The sequence below is a fragment of the Phalacrocorax carbo genome, chromosome 18, assembly GCF_963921805.1.
Source record: "Phalacrocorax carbo chromosome 18, bPhaCar2.1, whole genome shotgun sequence".
In the NCBI taxonomy this organism is placed as follows: domain Eukaryota; kingdom Metazoa; phylum Chordata; class Aves; order Suliformes; family Phalacrocoracidae; genus Phalacrocorax; species Phalacrocorax carbo.
In genome coordinates, this window is record NC_087530.1 from 12,678,895 (window position 1) to 12,696,950 (window position 18,056).

Below are 18,056 nucleotides of genomic sequence, written 5' to 3' on the forward strand. Positions count from 1 at the left end.
TCAGGATTGTCCAATTCTTTCTGTATCTTGCCCCTATCCTCCTTTCTATTGATGCTGCCTCACAACTTGCAACCTCATGAGCATTTCCTTGGTCTCTGTGCCACTTCATTGAAATGCTGAAATATAGCTCAGTGCTAATCCGTGAGGAACTCTACCAAGGGTTTCTCTCCTAGCTAATACTGCTTTTTAGTGCTACCCTTTTTCTCTGCTTTAGCCAGTTCCTTAGTTAGGAAGGACTCCTGGTTTTCCAATTCAAGTAACAGCTTTCTGTGGATGTTGTTCTCTAGGGCTCCGGACACAGCTGGTCACAAAGTGTATTAGTTTGTTCCTTAAATGTATATCAGGTTGCTCCTTAGGATAGGAAATTATATCTCAAGTGGGTTTAGAGTCTTTTAGCCCCTGCTGTTTGCTTTCTGCTTAGCAGTCATCCCAGTGAAGGTGTCTGGCTCAAGTCCCTGAAGGACGAGGTTGTGCTCTGTATGGGAGAGGAGCCTCTCTTGCAGAAGTAGTTGAAGCTACAGCCTCTGTGCACAAGTTCATTAGGCTTAATGAAATAAGAAGCAAGACCATGGTATGCTAGATTTTATACATGATACTTCACTTTGGGTGTCCTCTTTATACCTCTTAGATGTGCAGCATGTAGCAGGTCTTACTTTGAGACCATTTCATAGTAAAAGCCTGGCTTTCTCTTAGTGTTTCTTTGCAGACAGCTTGTGAAAAGATTGCTAACCAAACGGGCTGCTGAAGGAGGCTGCAGCAGCATCAGGCTTGGTTTACTTTTTGAAAAGGATAGAGCATTTCACCCTCTCTAGCAGTACAGGCTTTATTGCTCTTCTAGTCAGGAATCCAGCCAGGACCACAACTTGCTTCGGAGCTTCTGCTGCTTGGCTTCACTTCCTCCCACACAGAGGAGGAGTGTGTGCAGGGGGAGAGCCTGCCTGTATATCTGCACATTGCAAGAAGGATAATTGCAGTCAGTCCTCTGTGAGCCCTCTGGGTAGCTCTTTTCTTTTGACATTCAAGGATTCTCCTCTCAAATCCGTTCTTGGCTGAAAGAAGAGGGTTTTGTAGCATGTGAGTTTTTTGAATGCTCTGATCCCTTCTGCTGAATCTAAAAATGTGCCATTCCTGTAGCACGTACTCCCTTAGAGACACATGTCCAAGAACTGACTTTAGGTTGTGTTTCAAGCCCTGGCATGTTGTTATAGTCTGTCTATCCAGGAAGTTCCCAGCAGCATTGCATGTGTGGGTTTATCCTGCAGCACAGAGCAGGTTGGGATTCTCCACACCTCAGTGCAGATCAGGTGAGTTTAGCTCACGTGGGTGAAGCAAATTTATTGTGGTCCAGGGAGTCACAGCACCACCAAAAGCAGATCTATACCCTCCCAGCTCAGCACATAGCCAATGCAGCCCAGCATCATGCTTCGTGCTCTGTTGAGCATGTTTCCTCCATTCCTTATATTTGCAATTTACCTTCCCTGCAGCTTCCTTGAAATGATGGAAGCCCGAAGTCGAGGGCACACGTCTCCACTAACAACTAATGGGCAAAGCCCTTCCTCTGGCTCCCAGTCACCCATAGTACCTCCGAGCTCCACATCAACGGGCAGCTCCAGCCCTGGCACCCCACAGCCACCGCAGCCGCTTTCCACAAGCTCCACCATCTCTCCTGAGCCCCCCGCATCTTCTTCACCAGTGCCTGCACCTGAGACCCAGCAGCCGCACGCGCCTCCGCCAGCTACAGCCTCCCCGGCACCTCCGGCTGCAGTCCCACCACCAAAGCGCAGCATTATTTCACGTCTGTTTGGGATGTCTCCTGCGTCAGACCCCTCTCCTCCCCAGCCAGGTAAGGGCTGGACTGCAGTGTCTAGGCAGGATGTCACCTGTGGGCATTTCTCTATTTCCCTTTCATTTTTTCCTTGTGAGAGGCTAAGCAGACTGGTGTCTGAAGGCCACAGGCCCCAAGTGTGTGTGCAGCATGTGTCCAAGGAGAGCTGCGCTGCCACTCTCTATTATTTCTCCTGATTGGCATTTTGGCTTGTCTCTGTGCTGGGCTTGGGTGGGGACTGTGTCGAGCCACCTGGGTGATGGCTGTAGCATGCTTCTGGGGGAAGGTACTGAACACGCAGGGAACACTAATAAAATAACTGTCACCTTCTTATCCAGGAGCACATATGCCTCTTGAATAACAAGGAAATTGTTAGAGAAGCTATGTGAAGCACTGTCTTCACAAAAGTCTCGCAGCTCAAAGGAGCTCCCGTGTGTTAACAGAGAACAGCTGAGTGCTGGTTTTAAAGGTTATTCAGCCAGAAATGATCATGTAAGTCCAGGCTCTGCAGCGGATTCCCCTCCAGGGAAATATGCTCCTTCAGAGATGGTCTGAGAAGGGCAGCCCGCCTTGGCGGCTTCCTTAGTGCTAGTACACAATGGAGCAGAGTAGCACAGCATTCGGTCCAAACCCCTGCCAAATGAAGTTGCAGGGCAGAAGCATCAAGGGTTTTGTTGCATGTACTTTTACCGATCTGGACCTTAATTTGCCTGTCACATTTGCTTTCTTTGTGAAGCTAACTGGAGCTGCAGAGCTGGCACTGCCTAAAAATCATTAGCATGACGTGGTTTGAATCACCCTTTGGAAATACCTTCCCTCTCAAACTGTCAATCCCTAGAGCTCACAGTACTCTCAAGACACCCACAGAAAGAAAGGAGGAGGTGCTGGGAACATGGTTTGCAGTTTCAGATGTTGGAATCTTTTGGGTTTTGATCTGCACACAATGTTCTGCCTCCTGAGTCTGTTACCAGGTATGACACAGTACACTCATTTCAGTTTGTTTATGTCTCTTCTACCCAGAAACAAACAAGGAGGAGCAAATGTTAGGAATCCCTTGTCAATAAAAAAAAAAAACCTTTGTCATATTGATATGTAGAAAAAAGACAAGTGGTCTGCTACCAGTGTTACAATCATCGGGGTTTGTTCGCTTCTATTTTTTTTTCTTCCTAAATCTATCACTTAGCTTGAGAGCTGTTCTAGGCTTATGGTCTGCAGTCTTGGTATCTCAAGGGTGCTTTTTAGGAGGGTTGCAAAAGGCAGCTAGGAAAAGCTGATATGTCACTGTTACTAGGTTTAGGTAGCATGCCAAGGGTCTGCACCTCTACTGGAACATACCTAGGGACTAGATAATTGGAAAGCAGTTGAAAAATCAGTCAGCTGTTATTTAAGCTTTCCCCTGAAGTCTTGCAGTAATAATTCTTTTGGCTGTGTTTTTTCTTACACCAACACTGCTCAGTGGCATTAGTAATAGTGTTATTTCTATGCAAAAGTGATCTGAAAGCTGCACTAGTAGAGCAAAATCTAGAAAAAATATACAAATCTTGTTCACCCGAAAAAGCCTAGATATGAAGTGCAGTCTGGGCAGAAGAAAAAGGTTGTATATTGCAAATTCTGAAATCACTTTAGGCTTCTTGGTTATGCTAATTTCATGAGATTTCATCCTGATACCTTGAAGATAGGTAACAGTGTGTTGTGGTTTAGCCCCAGTTGGCAACTCAGCCCCATGCAGCGGCTTGCTTGCTTAGGCAGGATGGGGGAGAGAACTGGAAGAGTAAAAGTGAGAAAACTCACAGGTTGACATAAAGACAAGCAAGCAAGTAAAGCAAACCGAGGAATTCATTCACTCCTTCCCATGGGCAAGCAGGTACTCAGCCATCTCCAGGAAAAGAGGGCTCCATCACACGTAACAGTTACTTGGGAAGACAAACACCATCACTCTGAACATCTCCCCCTTCCTTCTTCCTCCCTCAGGTTTATATACTGAGCATGACATCATGTGGAATATCCCTTTGATATCCCTTTGGTCAGTTGGGCTCAGCTGGCCCGGCTGTGTCTCCTCCCAGCTTCTTGTGCACCTGGCTGAGCATGGGAAGCTGAAAAAGTCCTTGGCTAGTGGAAGCACTACTTGGCAACAACTAAAACATCTCCACATTATCAACACTTTTTAGCACAAATCCAAAGCATAGCCCCATACTAGGTACTATGAAGAAAATTAACTCTGTCCCAGCTGAAACCAGGACAGTATCCATCCCTTAGTCCATACCATTTACATCATGCTCAGGTCCAACACTATCCAGTACAACCTCATTAACCACCCCCCCTTCCCATTCGTTGATATAATGTAATACAATACCCAGATATCATTCCCTTAGTCTATGGACCACCCCTGTAAAGTATCTTTAAATGCCCACAAATGTCCACAAAATGTCCACTGAGTTTATTCAGTCCGTGACTTTGGGTTCCATCTCTTATGGGGGTCACTCAGGGCAGGAGAGGTGGGGTGTTGTGTGGAGTTCCTGGGCACCAAAGCCAGCTCAGGTCAGGTCATTGCTGCACTCACACTGCTTCTTGTAAGGCTTGTCCTCCATTGGTTCGGGTGGTTCCTGCTATAGTAATTCCTATAAAATGCTACTCAAACCATAGTTTACAACAATTTAAAGGTAGCACCATTACAGTCTCCACCCCTGGTCCCTTTGGGCCAAGTTATAGGGTTTAAAATTGCAATGAACTCCTCCCACTCTTCTCCTTGCTCCTAGCCTGGCTAGCAACAAGCGGCTCCTGCTATAGTAATTCCCATTACATGCAACTCAAACCCAGGTTGCAACAATTTAAAGGTATTTCCATTACAATCTCCACCCTGGTCCCTTTGGATCAGACCATTGGATTTAACATTGCAATGAACTCCTCCCCTTGCCCCTGCCCTGGCTTGGACTTATCCACCGACTGCAGGCCCTTAGGGGTGTACCTGCTCCAAGTGGAGCCTTATCTATAAGCCACAGTCTCTCCAGGGGCACACCTGCCGTGGCATAGACTTATCCACAGCCACAGTTGCTTTGAGGTGCGCCTGTTCCAGTGTGGCCTTCTGCATGGGCCACAATGCCTTCAGAGATGTACCTGCTCCATCGTGGCCTTACCCACAGCCACAGTCCCTTCAGAAGTAAACCTGCTCCAACCTGGCCTTGCCCATGGCTGTGGTTCCTCCAGGGGCGTGCCTTCTCTGTCATGGGCTTATCCATGGCCACACGCTTTGATGTGCTCCAGCATGACCTCCTGCACAGCCACTGATGCCTCAGGGTGTACCTGCTGCTGCATGGACTTGTCCACAGCCATAGCTGCTTCAAGGTGTACCTTCTCCAGTGTGGACTTATCCCTGGGACGCAGTCCCTTCAGAGGCATACCTGCTGTGGCACAGACATAACCGCAGCCACAGACGCTTTAAAATGTACCTGCTCTGGCACGGGCTTATCCACAGCCACAGATGCTTCGGGGTGTCCTGCTCCCACATGGACTCATCCACAGGACACAGTCCCTTTGACTCAAGTTCACACTGGAGTTCCAGCCTGCCCAGTGCAGCAGCACAGAACCAGCAGTGATGCCCTGGCCATCTGCCAGCCCAGGTGCCCGGCCATTGCTGTTATCACAATGTTCCCAGGCACAGCAGAGTAAGGTGATCAGCAGCATGGTAGTACAGCAAGCAGTGAAAGCAAAAAGCAGCCACTAACAAGCACTAGACTCTAACATACAGTAAGGCAGGCATGCCACATGGCAAGCACAGGAGCCTGTCCATTAATAGCTAAACAGCAATAACAGCTATAAATTCCATCTAGCACATTCCAACCAAATCTGTCATTATCTCGAACCCTCCAAGCCCCGGAGAGAGGGGCTTGGGCAGGATAGATCTGTAAAAAGCAAATTTCTGTCTTGCTTGTTACGGTAAACTCTGTGTTTCACAACTATGGTTGCTAATGCAGATCCTGCTGCTGCCACTCCTCCCCACCCTGAAGCCCCTGCAAAAGTACAGAGCGTGGAGGACTTTGTTCCCGATGACAGCCTGGACCACAGCTTTCTAGAAGACCCAGCCCCACAGAAGGACAAAGGGAAACTGCAGAGTAAGCACCATGTCGATAGCGAAAGGTAAGGAAAGGAGGATGGAGGGAGGGTTAGACAGGGATATACCTGGATGTGCAGTCTGAATGATGGCTCAGCCCTGGCTAACATGTTGCAACTGTTCAGAAAGCATTTGCAGAGCAGCTAGCTGCCCCAAAGCCTTTCTGGCTGTGGTACGGCCAGTTGTAATGTTCACTGTCTCCCATGTAATGATACATACTGCTTCCTGGGAACGAGGAACAGCAGTAAAACCTGGTTATCACCTTCCTAGTTTTGCTGTCTTGCCTTCATGCTCAGTGTTAAACAGCTGGGTTGCTTTGGGTCAGGAAGGGATTTCTCTTCTGGCCAAATGTGCTGAAACATTTGAGATACTTTCCTTTTGGAACACAGTGCACTTTGCAGGGATATTATGTTTTGTCTAACGAATACTTCCCCACTGTAGAGACATAAAGCATGGCCAGCCCCCTTCATGGCCTGGTACTGCCATTCATGAGGCGTTATAAAGGGGTTTGTGTCTGTTGGAGGACACCTTGGGGCACTGTGTGGCTCAGTGGGATTCTGGAAGGAAGGATGGAGAGGGTCATTGGGTGTCCAGTGACACCCTTGGGAGTGTCACTGCATGCTTGCCTGAAGATTCCAGAGAAGTCTTAGGCGGTGCCTTTCTTTTTCTCTGTCCATTTCTAATGTTCCTTCCCAGCATTTTCTCTCTAAATTGGAGAAATATGGATTTGATGGATGGACTGTTCAGTGGATGAGGAATTGGTTGCATGGTCACATCTGGACCTCAATGTCCAGATGGGGATCAGTAGCAAGCGGTGTCCCTCGGGTCCATACTGGGACCAGCACTGTTTAATATCTTCATCAATGACATAGACAGTGCACCCTCAGCAAATTTGCAGACACCAAGCTGGGTGGTGAGGTTGACATGCCTGAGGGACGGGGTGCCATCCAAAGAGACCTGGACAAGCTGAAGAGGTGGGCCTGTGAGAACCTCATGAGGTTCAATAAGGCCAAGTGCAAGGTCCTGCACCTGGGTCGGGGCAACCCCCAACACCAACACAGGCTGGGGGATGGAGGGATGGGGAGCAGCCCTGTGGAGAAGGACTTTGGGGCACTGGTGGGTGAAAAGAATGGACATGAACTGACAATGTGTGCTGGGAGCCCAGAAAGCCAACTGTCTCCTGGGCTGCATCCGAGCAGCATGGGCAGCAGGGCAAGGGCAGTGATCCTGCCCCTCTGCTCCGCTCTGGTGAGACCCCCCTGCAGCACCACGTCCAGCTCTGGGCTCCTCAGCACAGGAAAGACATGGACATGTTGGAGCGGGTCCAGAGGAGGCCACAAAAATGACCCAAGGTCTGGAGCACTTCTGCTACGAGGACAGGTTGAGAGAGTTGGGGTTGTTCAGCCTGGAGGAGTGAAGGCTTCAGGGAGACCTTATTGTGGCCTTTCAGTACTTAAAGGGAGCTAAGAAAGATGGGGACAGACTTTGCAGTAGGGCCTGTTGCAGTAGTTGTAATGGTTTTAAATTAAGAGAGGGTAGATTCAGACTGGATATAAGGAAGAACATTTTTACAGTGAGGGTGGTGAAACCCTGGCCCAGGTTGCCCAGAGAGGTTGGGGATGCCCCATCCTTGGAAGCATTCAAGGCCAGGTTGGACGGGGCTCTGAGCAACCTGATCTAGTTGAAGATGTCCCTGCTCACTGCAGGGGGGTTGGACTAGACGGCCTCTAAAGGTCCCTCCCAACCCAAACCATTCCGTGATTCTATAATTCTGTCCTCCAAATGGCAGAGAGCTGTGCTTATGCTGTAGGCTAGATTTTCTTTTCTTTTTTTTTTTTTTTTTCGTTTTTTTCTTTTCCTGGCTTTGATGTTTTTGAACCAAAAAAAGAAAAAAGGGATTGTGTACACTGAGCTGCTCAGACAAAAGGATGTGCAGCAAGCTGTCTGAAAGCAGACTGTCACTTAAGAGGTGACCTAAGCATATTCACCGGCTCTGCATCCCTCTGCTTAGAATAGTCTTTGCTTGCTGCCTCGTCATCAACACTGGATTAACCAGGAGAGTAACTGAATGCTGATACAGCTCATCTATGAATGTGGTGGATTCTGCATCTTTTGACACCTTTGTTGTGATTCAGTGTTCTCTAGTTCAACCACAACAACTTGAAATCAATCCCCTGTGTGGGGCTCGATGCCTGTCTAATGCAGGTCAGTCTGAATCATCATCCCTTGTGATGGTAGAACACGTGGATGTTTTATTTTAAAAATAAAAAAAGGAAAGAAAAAACTGGTGGTTGCTAGAAGCATGCTGGCCTACAAAGCATCTTGCTTGCAGCTGTGGCTGAGCAGGGATTTTTTTGTGTGTTTAACAAGGAAATATCAGGAGAGCCAAACATGACCTTCCTGGGGTTTGCTGAAAAACTAGGTCCTGTCGTGCCCTTTGAGCTCTTTAGCTCCAGTTCTTGCTGTGGGTAGGAGGCTGAATCTTTAACAAAGTCTTCTCCAGAATGGAAGCAAACAGGTGTTTAACTCTACAAAATTCGAGCATCTCGGTGGTGAAAAGCCCTGCTCCTTGGTTGTAGAGCTGTCATGTTCTTGGCTGCTGTGATGCCTTCCTGTGCTGTGTCCCCAGTCTTGGTAGCCTTCCAGTGCATGTGGGCTGATGGGGGCAGAAAGGGAGACACCATTGGGCTTTCACAGAGCAAAGAGAGGACACTTGTTCACAGCTTCATCCTGTGATCTACAGTTATAACAGCTCTGTTTCCCTAGGAGAAGACCCTGCAGCACATCCTTGAAAATTCAAATGCTCATTATTTCTCTGCAGCTTGGCATCCATGTCTTGCTCTGGTTTCTTATGTAGTTACAGTTTTCTCAGTGGTCTGGCAGTTTTACCTTCTGGTTTTTTGCCAAAAAGGGCCTACCACAATAAGCCAGATGTGCTGAAATTCAGAGATGTAGATGTGGTTCTGACCATCACCTGCAATAATTGATTTCTTTCAGGATGCCAATTACAACCCCATGATGCCCAGGAGCAACGTAAGAGTTCTGTAAGCACCATCCCTAATAATCAGCTTCTACTGCAGTGAGTAGGCTGTTGTAGTTGCAACAAAATCTACTGCTGCAGAAATTTATCTCTGACCTAAAGAACACAAAAGTTCTGTGAAACCACTCAGACCTAATGGAGGTGTTTTTTGTTTTAAAAAATGAAATACTGGAGGCTGTTTTCCCCTTGTATCTGAGTGAGGAACAAAGCCTGAGAACATACTAGAGAGAGGCATTCAGGTCTCCTGAATGTTTTTAAACAGGTATCTGAATGTTAAGCTTATGCAGCTTGCCAGCATTTCTTCTAGGTGTGCTGTAACCAAGTGTAAGCTCTGAAACTGAAGAGCCACTGAAGATGTGGCAGAAGAGTGGGCTGTGTGTTCAGAATTTCTAAAGTGACTTCTGTTACCCAAATAAGAGGAATTGCCTTGCCGTCCATAGGCAGGAGTCTTGCAGTTAGCTCATGAGAGAACACCTTAGTGCACAGTGCATTTCATGTCTGAAGCAGAGATAGTTATGTTCACAGAATCACAGAATGGCTGAGGTTGGAAGGCACCTCTGGAGGTCATCTGGTTCAACTTCCCTGCTCAACCAGGGCCACTCAGCTAGAGCCAGTTGCCCAGGGCCATGTCCAGGTGGCTTTTGAATATCTCCATGGATGGAGACTCCACAACCTCTTTGGCAACCTGTGCCAGTGCTCGCTCACCCTCACAGTGCAAAAGGCATTTCCTGATGTTCACAGGGAACCTCCTGTGTTTCAGTTTGTGCCCCTTACGTCTTGTCCTGTCATTGGGCGCCACTGAAAAGAGCCTGGCTCCGTCTTCTTTGCACCCTCCTTCGGGTATTCAAATAAATTGATAAGGTCCCCCCAAGCCTTCTCTTCTCTAGGCTAAGCAGTCCCCCTTATCATGCCTGAGAGCCGTTCCTCATGTGAGAGATGTTCCAGTCACTTAATCATCTTTGTTGCCCTTCATTGGACTATCTCAGTATATCTATGTCTCTCTAGTACTGAGGAGCACCCAGAACTGGACACAGCACTCCAGGTGTGGCCTCACCAGTGCTGAGCACTGCCTCCCTCAGCCTGCTGGCAGTACTTTGCCTAATGCAGCCCATGATACCATCAGCCTTCTTTGTGGCAGGGGCACATTACTGACTCTGTGTTCAATTTAGTGTCCACCAGGACCCGCATGCCGTCTTCTGCCAAGCTGCTTTCTAGCTGGGTGCCCCCCAGCGTGTATTGATGCATGGGGTTGTTCCTCCCCACTTCGGACTTCCCCATGTTGAACTTCAGGAGGTTCCTGTCCGCTCATTTCTCCAACCTGATGAGGTCCCTCTGGGTGGCAGCACAGCCCTCTGGCACATCAGCCACCCCTCCCAGTTTGGTGTCATCTGCAAACTTGCTGAGCGTACACAGCCCGATCATCCAGGTCATTAATGAAGATGATAAACAGGGCTGGGCCCCGTATTGATTCCTGGGGCACACTGCTAGTTATTGGCCTCCAACTAGATTTGTGCTACCGATCACCACCCTCTGGGCCTAGCCATTCAGCCAGTTTTCAGTCCGCCTCAGTGTCTGCTCATCCAGCCAGTATGTCAGCAGCTTCCCTATGAGGATCTCCCTATGGGAGACAGTGTCAAAGGCCTTACTAAGTCTGGGTATCCACTGCTCTCCCCTCATCTACCAGGCCAGTTACTGCATCATAGACTTTTATCAAGTCGGTCAAGCATGACTTACTCTTGGTAAATCCATGCAGACTACTCCTGATGATTTTCTTATCATTCATGTGCCTGGAAATAGTTTGCAGGATTAACTGCTCCATCACTTTACCAGGGAACAAGGTGAGGTTGGCTGGGCTGTAGTTCTCTGGGTCCTTCTTCTGTCCTTCTTGAAGACTGGAGTGACATTGTGCTTTCCTCTTCAGGAAGGTCTTCAAGCACTTCTCCCAGTTGCCATGACTGATCAAAGATTATCAAGAGTGGCTTTGCAGTGACATCTGCCAGCTCCCTCAGCACTTGTGGCTACATCCCATCCAGGCCCATGGATGTCCAGTTTTGCTTTGGCCAGGATCCCTGAGCTGATCCTCTTCCACCAACAATACATCTTCCTTGCTCCACTTTATCTCCCTGGTCTCTGGGGCCTGGGATTCCTGAAAGCTAGTAAAGACTGAGGCAAAGAAGGCATTCAGTACTTCAGCCTTTTCCATGTCCTGTGTAACCAAGTTCCCTGTCTCACTGAGGAATGCGCCCACACTTTCCATAGTCTTCCTTTTGCCTCCCAGGTACTTACAGAAGTCCTTCTTGTTGTCTTTGAAATCCCTGGCCAGATTCAATTCCTCTAGGGGTTTAGTTTTCCTGATTTCATCTCTGGATACTTGGACAATGTCTCTGTATTTCTTCCAGGCTACCTGTTCTTCCTTCCACCCTCTGTATGCTTCCATTTTGTGTTTGAGTTTGTCCAGGAGCTTCTTGTTCATCAACACAGGCCTTGTAGCATTTTTGCCTGACTCCTCATACGCTGGGATGGACCGCTGTTGAGCTTGGAGGAGCCTTGAATATTAACCAGCTTTCTTGAGCCCTTCCATCCAGGGCCTTATCTCATAGGATTCTTCCAAGCAAATCTTTGAAGGGGCCAAAGTCTGCTCTCCTGAAGTCCAGCTTGCTTTTTACCCGCCTCCCTGCCCCTGGGATCCTGAACTCCACAAAGGCTGCCTTTGAACTGTCACCTTCTCAACCAGCCCCTCATGTTTTGTGGGTAGGCGGTCCAGAAGAGCACCTCTCCTCATTGGCTCCTCTGTCACTCAGTGGAGGAAGAGATCATCAATGCACTCCAGGAACCTCCTGGATTGCTTATGTTCTGCTGTCTTGTCCCTCCAGCACAAACAGGCATGGTGGAAGTCCATGAGGACCAGGGCCTGCAAACATGAGGCTGCTCCTGTCTTTTTGTAGAGGGCCTGTCACACCTGTTCCTTCTAGTCAGCCTGTAGCAGGCACCCACTATAGTGTCACCTCTACATGTCCTCTCTTGAATCCTCACCCATAAACTCTCAGCTGGCTCCTCACCCGTCCCCAGGCAGAGCTCCATACACTACAGCTGCTTGCTCACATAGAGGGCAACTCCTTGGGGAAGAGGGGATGGTCTTGTTCTCCTTGTTGGAAGGAAGATGTTATGCTGTGTAGCCAAACTACTTCCTGAACTCAGGACTGTCTTTGCTTCCATTTGTAAGAATTCTTTTGCTTTTTACTTCTGAGCTTCAGAAACAGGCTGTAAAGTCTGGTATTTCTCACCCATTTTGGTGATGTAGGGAATTCTTGATTTTTTTGCAATGATGTCATGTGAACTTCTCCCATTCCCTGCTCCACAATGTCTCTAAACAACGGAGCAAGAGTTGACATGGAGCAGTAATGTTAGAAAAAAACCACTTTTTTTTTCTGAAGCTTGCCAGCAGTGAGGGGTGAGCTGGTGCCTGTGGAACAGGGCTGCTCTTGCCCAAAGATCAGACAGCTGCCGAGACTTTCAGCACCTACTGACATCTCTTGGTGTTGCTATAGCTAAATCACAGCACAAATCTACAGAGATAATGGAGTCCTGGGTTTTCTTTACTGGCATGTTATGTTTCTCTAGCTTCCAATAAAAAGAACTCCCAAAATCAGTTTCTTTACCGGTTAATTAGGAAGGAAGTTCAATCTCCCAATTTGCCATTTCAGCACTTAATTTGCTGCTCACTAGCCTGATGCCCCTGAGCCAGTGTGTACCAGAGGAGCTAATCTGGCTCCAAATAGGCTCCCCTCTTCCTTCCTGCTGGTCCAGGCTGGCCAAGGTCCATGGGTGGGCTGTAGGTGTCTGAAACCAAGTTTATGCTCCTAACCTAACAGTATTCCTGTTGAGTCTTCTCAGCATCACTAGACATGTGTCTTAAACATTGGTTAGATTTCCTTTTCCTTATATCTGAAGGGCTTTGAAATGGTTCTTTGCTTTTATGACATCTGCTGCGCTAGACCAAGTGACAGAAGCTGAGGACACTGTTCAGTTCACACTAGAAGATGTCCATCTCCTAGAATATAGTCATGCAGGATCATCCTGCAGCGTGTCTTACCTTCAGTTTATCTGCTTTATTAAAGTTTGGGGTTTTCCTCTTTCTCTAGCCCCAAAAACTGATGTGGCGAGAGGATCCTGCTGGCTGCCCGCAGGGCTGGCTTCGCTGGCCCCACAGTGGGGCTGGTGGAACACGGTCAAGCCGAGTTTGAGACCACCATGTACTCAGGTTGCAGCAGGATTTGTTTGATCACCAGCAGCCATTCTGTGTACGCAACAGAGGACTCACTGAGGAAAACCCAATGTGCTCTTTGATCAGTAGCTCAGATGCAGACCTCGGCAAGCATAGTCATTTTTGGTGGGTACCTCTGCTTGCAAACACGTTGGCTCAACACTAGCGCAGTCTTGGCAGCGCGTCAAGTGCTGGAGAGAGTGGTGCAATGTGCTTGTTTCTGCATGCTCTGAATTCCTTCCAGCTGGAACCTCAGGACCACAAGCTGATACTAATTTTGCATTGTCAGACCTTGTTTATACAGTGATTCTCCTGACGTATATTCACTCCAATGCTTTGCTCTTAACCGGTCACTCAACTATTTGTGTGGAAGTTATAGATGGAGGCAGTGTATTGACTGCAAAGGGAGATGACCCACTTAGTGTGGGTGTGTGTACACACATGGATGTTCTGCTCGGGCTGGGAATGCTTTAAAGGCTGCAAGTCTCGTACGGTGTGCAGTACAAGAGCAGTGGCAGCAATCTCTGAGGAGTCCCTGTGCTTAATAGAGCTGTGACGTATTAAAGAAATGCAGTGTCACTAATTCAGAATAATATCCTGTCATTTTTAGAATGCAACTCCATTTTCTTTTCAGTGCATTTCAAGAGGAAACCCTGCCAGTGCTTCACAGACCTCAAAAATCACTCACTTGTGATTCCTCCAGCCTTGGAGGCTGTTTTGGGCACCAGTTTTCTTCTCCTTTGAGTGGGATGGGCTGTGTGCCTCCTTTCTGGCTCGGTATGAGAGCAGCAGTGTTAATGATGAAGGGGCTCTTCAGCAGCCTGTCTCTGCTTAGCTGGGAGCTGCGCTGTGAGTCCGGAGAACAGAGGGAGCCACACCAAAAGCAGAAGGAGGGAGTGGGTGTTAGCCCTGATCTTAGCCCTCTAACCCAGACAAGCATTGGTTGTAATCACTCTCAATGTGCCACACCAGTTGTTGTAAGTATGGTGTCCCATATGTGACAAATAACTCCATTATCTGTTGGCAGATGTATTAATTCTTTAAAACTAACTTGTAAACCAGTACCTAGCCATAAGAAGAGCCAGAATGAGTAGTACCATCAGCCAGACTCCGTTAGGGCCTGGGCATTTCCCAGCCCATCAGCACACCATCTTCCATTGTCTCTTCCAGTGCTGGCCATTTCCTGGTGACTGGGAATGCCACCTTCTTCCAGATTAAGGATTTTAGGGTTTTGTGGTTCCTTTTGTGCATCTGAAATCTATCATATCCATATCTCATCTTATTTTTTTTTTTGCCTTTGCATAAAAACGAAGGCTGTGTTTGTACAATCCATATCGAGTCATTAAAAGGACAGTGACTATTGTGCATGGTAGGTTATCAGGAAGGAGCTGGGTACCTGTTGCAGATAAAGCAAATAGGTTGAGGAAAGGTGATACACAGGCTCATCAGCCGAGGCTGGGGAAGTTATCTGTACTCCTGACATGAGCAAATCCTTCAGAAAGTATTAAAATTGTTGAGTCCTGGGAATATTTAGACAGGAAGCCTCAGCTGGTAATTTCAGCTGCGAAGCTCTCTATCAAGATGCCTCTGAACACATAACTGTATTACATCCAGGGAGTCTGACAGACTCCTAGATCTAGAAGTGTGTCCTTAGGTTAATTTAATTTGGGGAATGTTAAAGCATGGTTATGGTGTCTGGGTAGCTGCCTGCTTCAGGGAGCACCAGAGAAATAGAAATAATTCCAGGAAGCTAATAGCTGCAAGTGAAGTCCCATGGTAGCAGCAGTACATGATCAGGTTTAATTACAGGATGTGGTGATTAAGGCAGGCAGTTCCCAGGTTTAATTGGCTGGTCCTTGCATGTTGGACCAGAGATGTTCTGATAGAGCTGAAGCAACAGGCTGTTTTGTAGCACTGAGGCTCACCTTTTCCAGCCAGTTATTTTCGGCTTGAGCAGTAGCAGCCACTGTGTGACACATCCTTCTGTGGCCCATTTTGTACAGGGCATGTGCCATCTCTGCAGCCCACAGGGTGCAGGTCCGGCCTGAACGGGGCAGCGGCTGGGCAATGTGTAGGGGGAGGGCTGGCAGTGCAGCTGCTCTGCACAGAGGGATGTTGACCATGAAGTTGGCTGGAAAAGCCAGGCAAGCGAGAGTCTGCTTTTGAGGGGAGGCATGTCTGTCCTAGGACACCCTAGGGGTGCTGTGTCTGATCATTGTCTATTTTGCAGTGATGGAGAGGCACCCGGGGGGAACCCCATGGTGGCAGGTTTCCAAGATGATCTGGATCTGGATGACAAAATCCCCAATAGACCAATGCTGGCAGCAGAACGGGTGCCCAGCAAGAACGTCACTCTCTCTAGCGAGGAGGAGGAAGAGGAAGAGGTGAAGGACTCTAAGGTTGTACTCATACCTGATGAAGATATTGGCACAGAGCAGGAAAAAAAAAGGTACGAAGCACAGCCTGAAGTGTGGGGTTGTGCTGGCAAACTTGGGCCTCATCTCCGTCCTGCCACTGGCTTTGGTGAGGCCTCTGGGAAGCCATGCTGTCTCTATCAGCCTGTTCCTTCAGCTGTAAGCAGGGGCTCTGTTTACTTCAGGTGCAACTGCTTTATGCAGTGTTTTCTGCACCGCACCTAGGCAGCATGCCTTTGAGCACTGTGCTCCTGTGGTTGCCGGTACATTTCTGCATGGGAATGGCCCAGCCTTTGTCTCAAGTTTGAACAAGAGACTGTAACTGAGCGCCTGAATGTCTGTTCATAGCAGTGTGAGGAGGACAGAGGAATCAAGTCTTGTGCTGAGGGGAGTGGATGTCGTTCACCACACCCTGTGCTGGAGAACAATGAACTGGACAATGTTCTCCATATACCACATCTTGTTGGTGGTATTCAGGCGTGGCCCAATGGCGCAGGCACCTGTGCATTGCATGAGCATCCTCAGGGGTGAGTGAGGACCATCTTCAGCCTCTGAGTGATACGTGTTTGAACACACACCCCCCTCGGATGAACTGACTCTCCTGTTGAGATGCACATTGCAGCCCTTGAGGCAGGCTCAGCTATTAATTGGTGTTTGTGCTTTGCTTTACAGAGTGGGAGTGTGTACAGGCAGGCTCTGACAATTTGTTTGTTTCTTCTCAGGTCTTCCAGAAATTCTCTGAAACCACAGAGTGAAGCAATTTTGACCAAAGCAACTGACCTGAAGCCTCCTGACAATTTACCTCCACATTCTGCATCCGAAAGAACCACCAGCAGCAAGCTCAACACTAGCCTGCCAGCTGCTGCTGCTGCTGCTGCCACCCCAGCAGCAGTCCAGGCCCCAAAGACCACTTCCCAAAGCAAAGGACATGCTCTCAAGCAGAAAGTCGTCAAAGAGGAAAAGCTAGAGGAGTCTGACAGTGATCAAGAGGGACCAATAGCTACTCAGATGCTCTCATTTGTTATGGATGACCCAGACTTTGAAAGCGAGGATTCTGACAGCCAGAAGAAGAAAATGGTAAATAAGATGCATGAATTGCTGTGTGCTGCTGTGAAGCTGAGCTTGAAGTGTTGAGGCATCTCGCTGAGCAGAGCTTTCATCTGCTCTCCCATCTCTCAGTGGCAGTCACAGCAAGCCAGGTGCTAAGCAACCTGAAGGGATTGATATAAGCACAAACCCACTAGTGCTCTGATTGTTGAAGCCACATGGCAACAAGATTTGTGCTTATGGGTTTTGATGTGCCGTTTATTCTCAGCAAATCCAGAGCATGGTCAGTCCAGCAGTGTGGAAGGTATGAAATACAAATCTAATGGGTTTTCACCTGAAGTTTAATATGTAGAATTGTGTGCATCCCAGAGAGAGAGAACAAGTGAGCTCCCTTCAGCCAATCCAGCAATCAAAAGGCCATAAGAAAATTTGTTTGGCAAAGCTCCTTACTGAAGTGGGAAAATCAGCCGGAGCAGGACTTTCCAGTACAGCCAGGTTAGCTGTAATATCCCTGTGATGCTGAACACGTGGGCAGCTGCTCAGTACTGCCTGCAGGTGTCTGCTCAAACAGAGGGTGCAGCAGGAGTCCCCTCTGCACCTGTCAGGTGTTAAAGATGGAGAAAACACAAGCATCTTCTCTGGGCTGGTAGGAGCTTGCTGCTGTGGCTCTAGGTATCCCTCATTTCAGTGATCTGCACTCGCAGCCAGCAGACCAATCTCTAGAAACTGCTAACCGTGATTTGGGATGGGCAATTGCCGTTCAGGGGTACTCCTGGTGTCTGGGTTAGCTGGTATTCAAGGGTGGTGTTTGTGTTTGCATCATTCCAGAATCCTGCAGAAAGGACAGTTGTCCCGGTTTCTTTGACCTTGCCTACATGTCATGCTGTTTGTTAAGGAATTTCCCATTCATTTAGGAGTTTCAGTACCTGCTTTTCCTGGCACTTTAATATGAAAGCTAAAGCATTTGCAGCAAGTTTACATCTCATAGCATGCAATGATGAGGTGCAATGATGTGGGATTGGTGAGGGAGCTTGCCGTTGTGACAGTGCCAGGGAGATACCCTGCAACTTGTGAATGCTTTTCGAGTTCAAGTTCAAGGTTTACCAGTCAGGCAAAGCAGTAAAAACACCACCATTGGCAAGGAGGAGAGGGCACTGCCTAGGTCAGAGCAGAGCGAGGCCATGTTTTGTCAGTATGTAGGATATAAAGAAAGGTCAGTTAATGAATTCTGAAGAGGATCAGTCAGCATGTAGCAGATCATTAAACTTCATTTCCGTTCCCATCATACAGAGACAGAGGATTAGGGGTGATATCTAGTCTCTGCACCATCCTGTTTTTTAGCCCACGTTGAAGGGCAT

The 18,056-nt window shown here is 48.1% G+C and overlaps 1 protein-coding gene across 2 annotated transcripts in view; it reads left to right on the forward strand.

Moving 5' to 3' along the window:
- RABL6 (RAB, member RAS oncogene family like 6) overlaps positions 1-18,056 on the forward strand; it is a 61,501-nt gene that overhangs the window by 38,202 nt on the left and 5,243 nt on the right. For both annotated transcript variants that reach the window (XM_064468626.1, XM_064468628.1), the window contains exons 9-12: positions 1,485-1,843; positions 5,797-5,959; positions 15,468-15,686; positions 16,374-16,728. In XM_064468626.1, the coding sequence (XP_064324696.1) occupies positions 1,485-1,843; positions 5,797-5,959; positions 15,468-15,686; positions 16,374-16,728 (1,096 nt within the window). The remainder of the gene's footprint in view (positions 1-1,484; positions 1,844-5,796; positions 5,960-15,467; positions 15,687-16,373; positions 16,729-18,056) is intronic.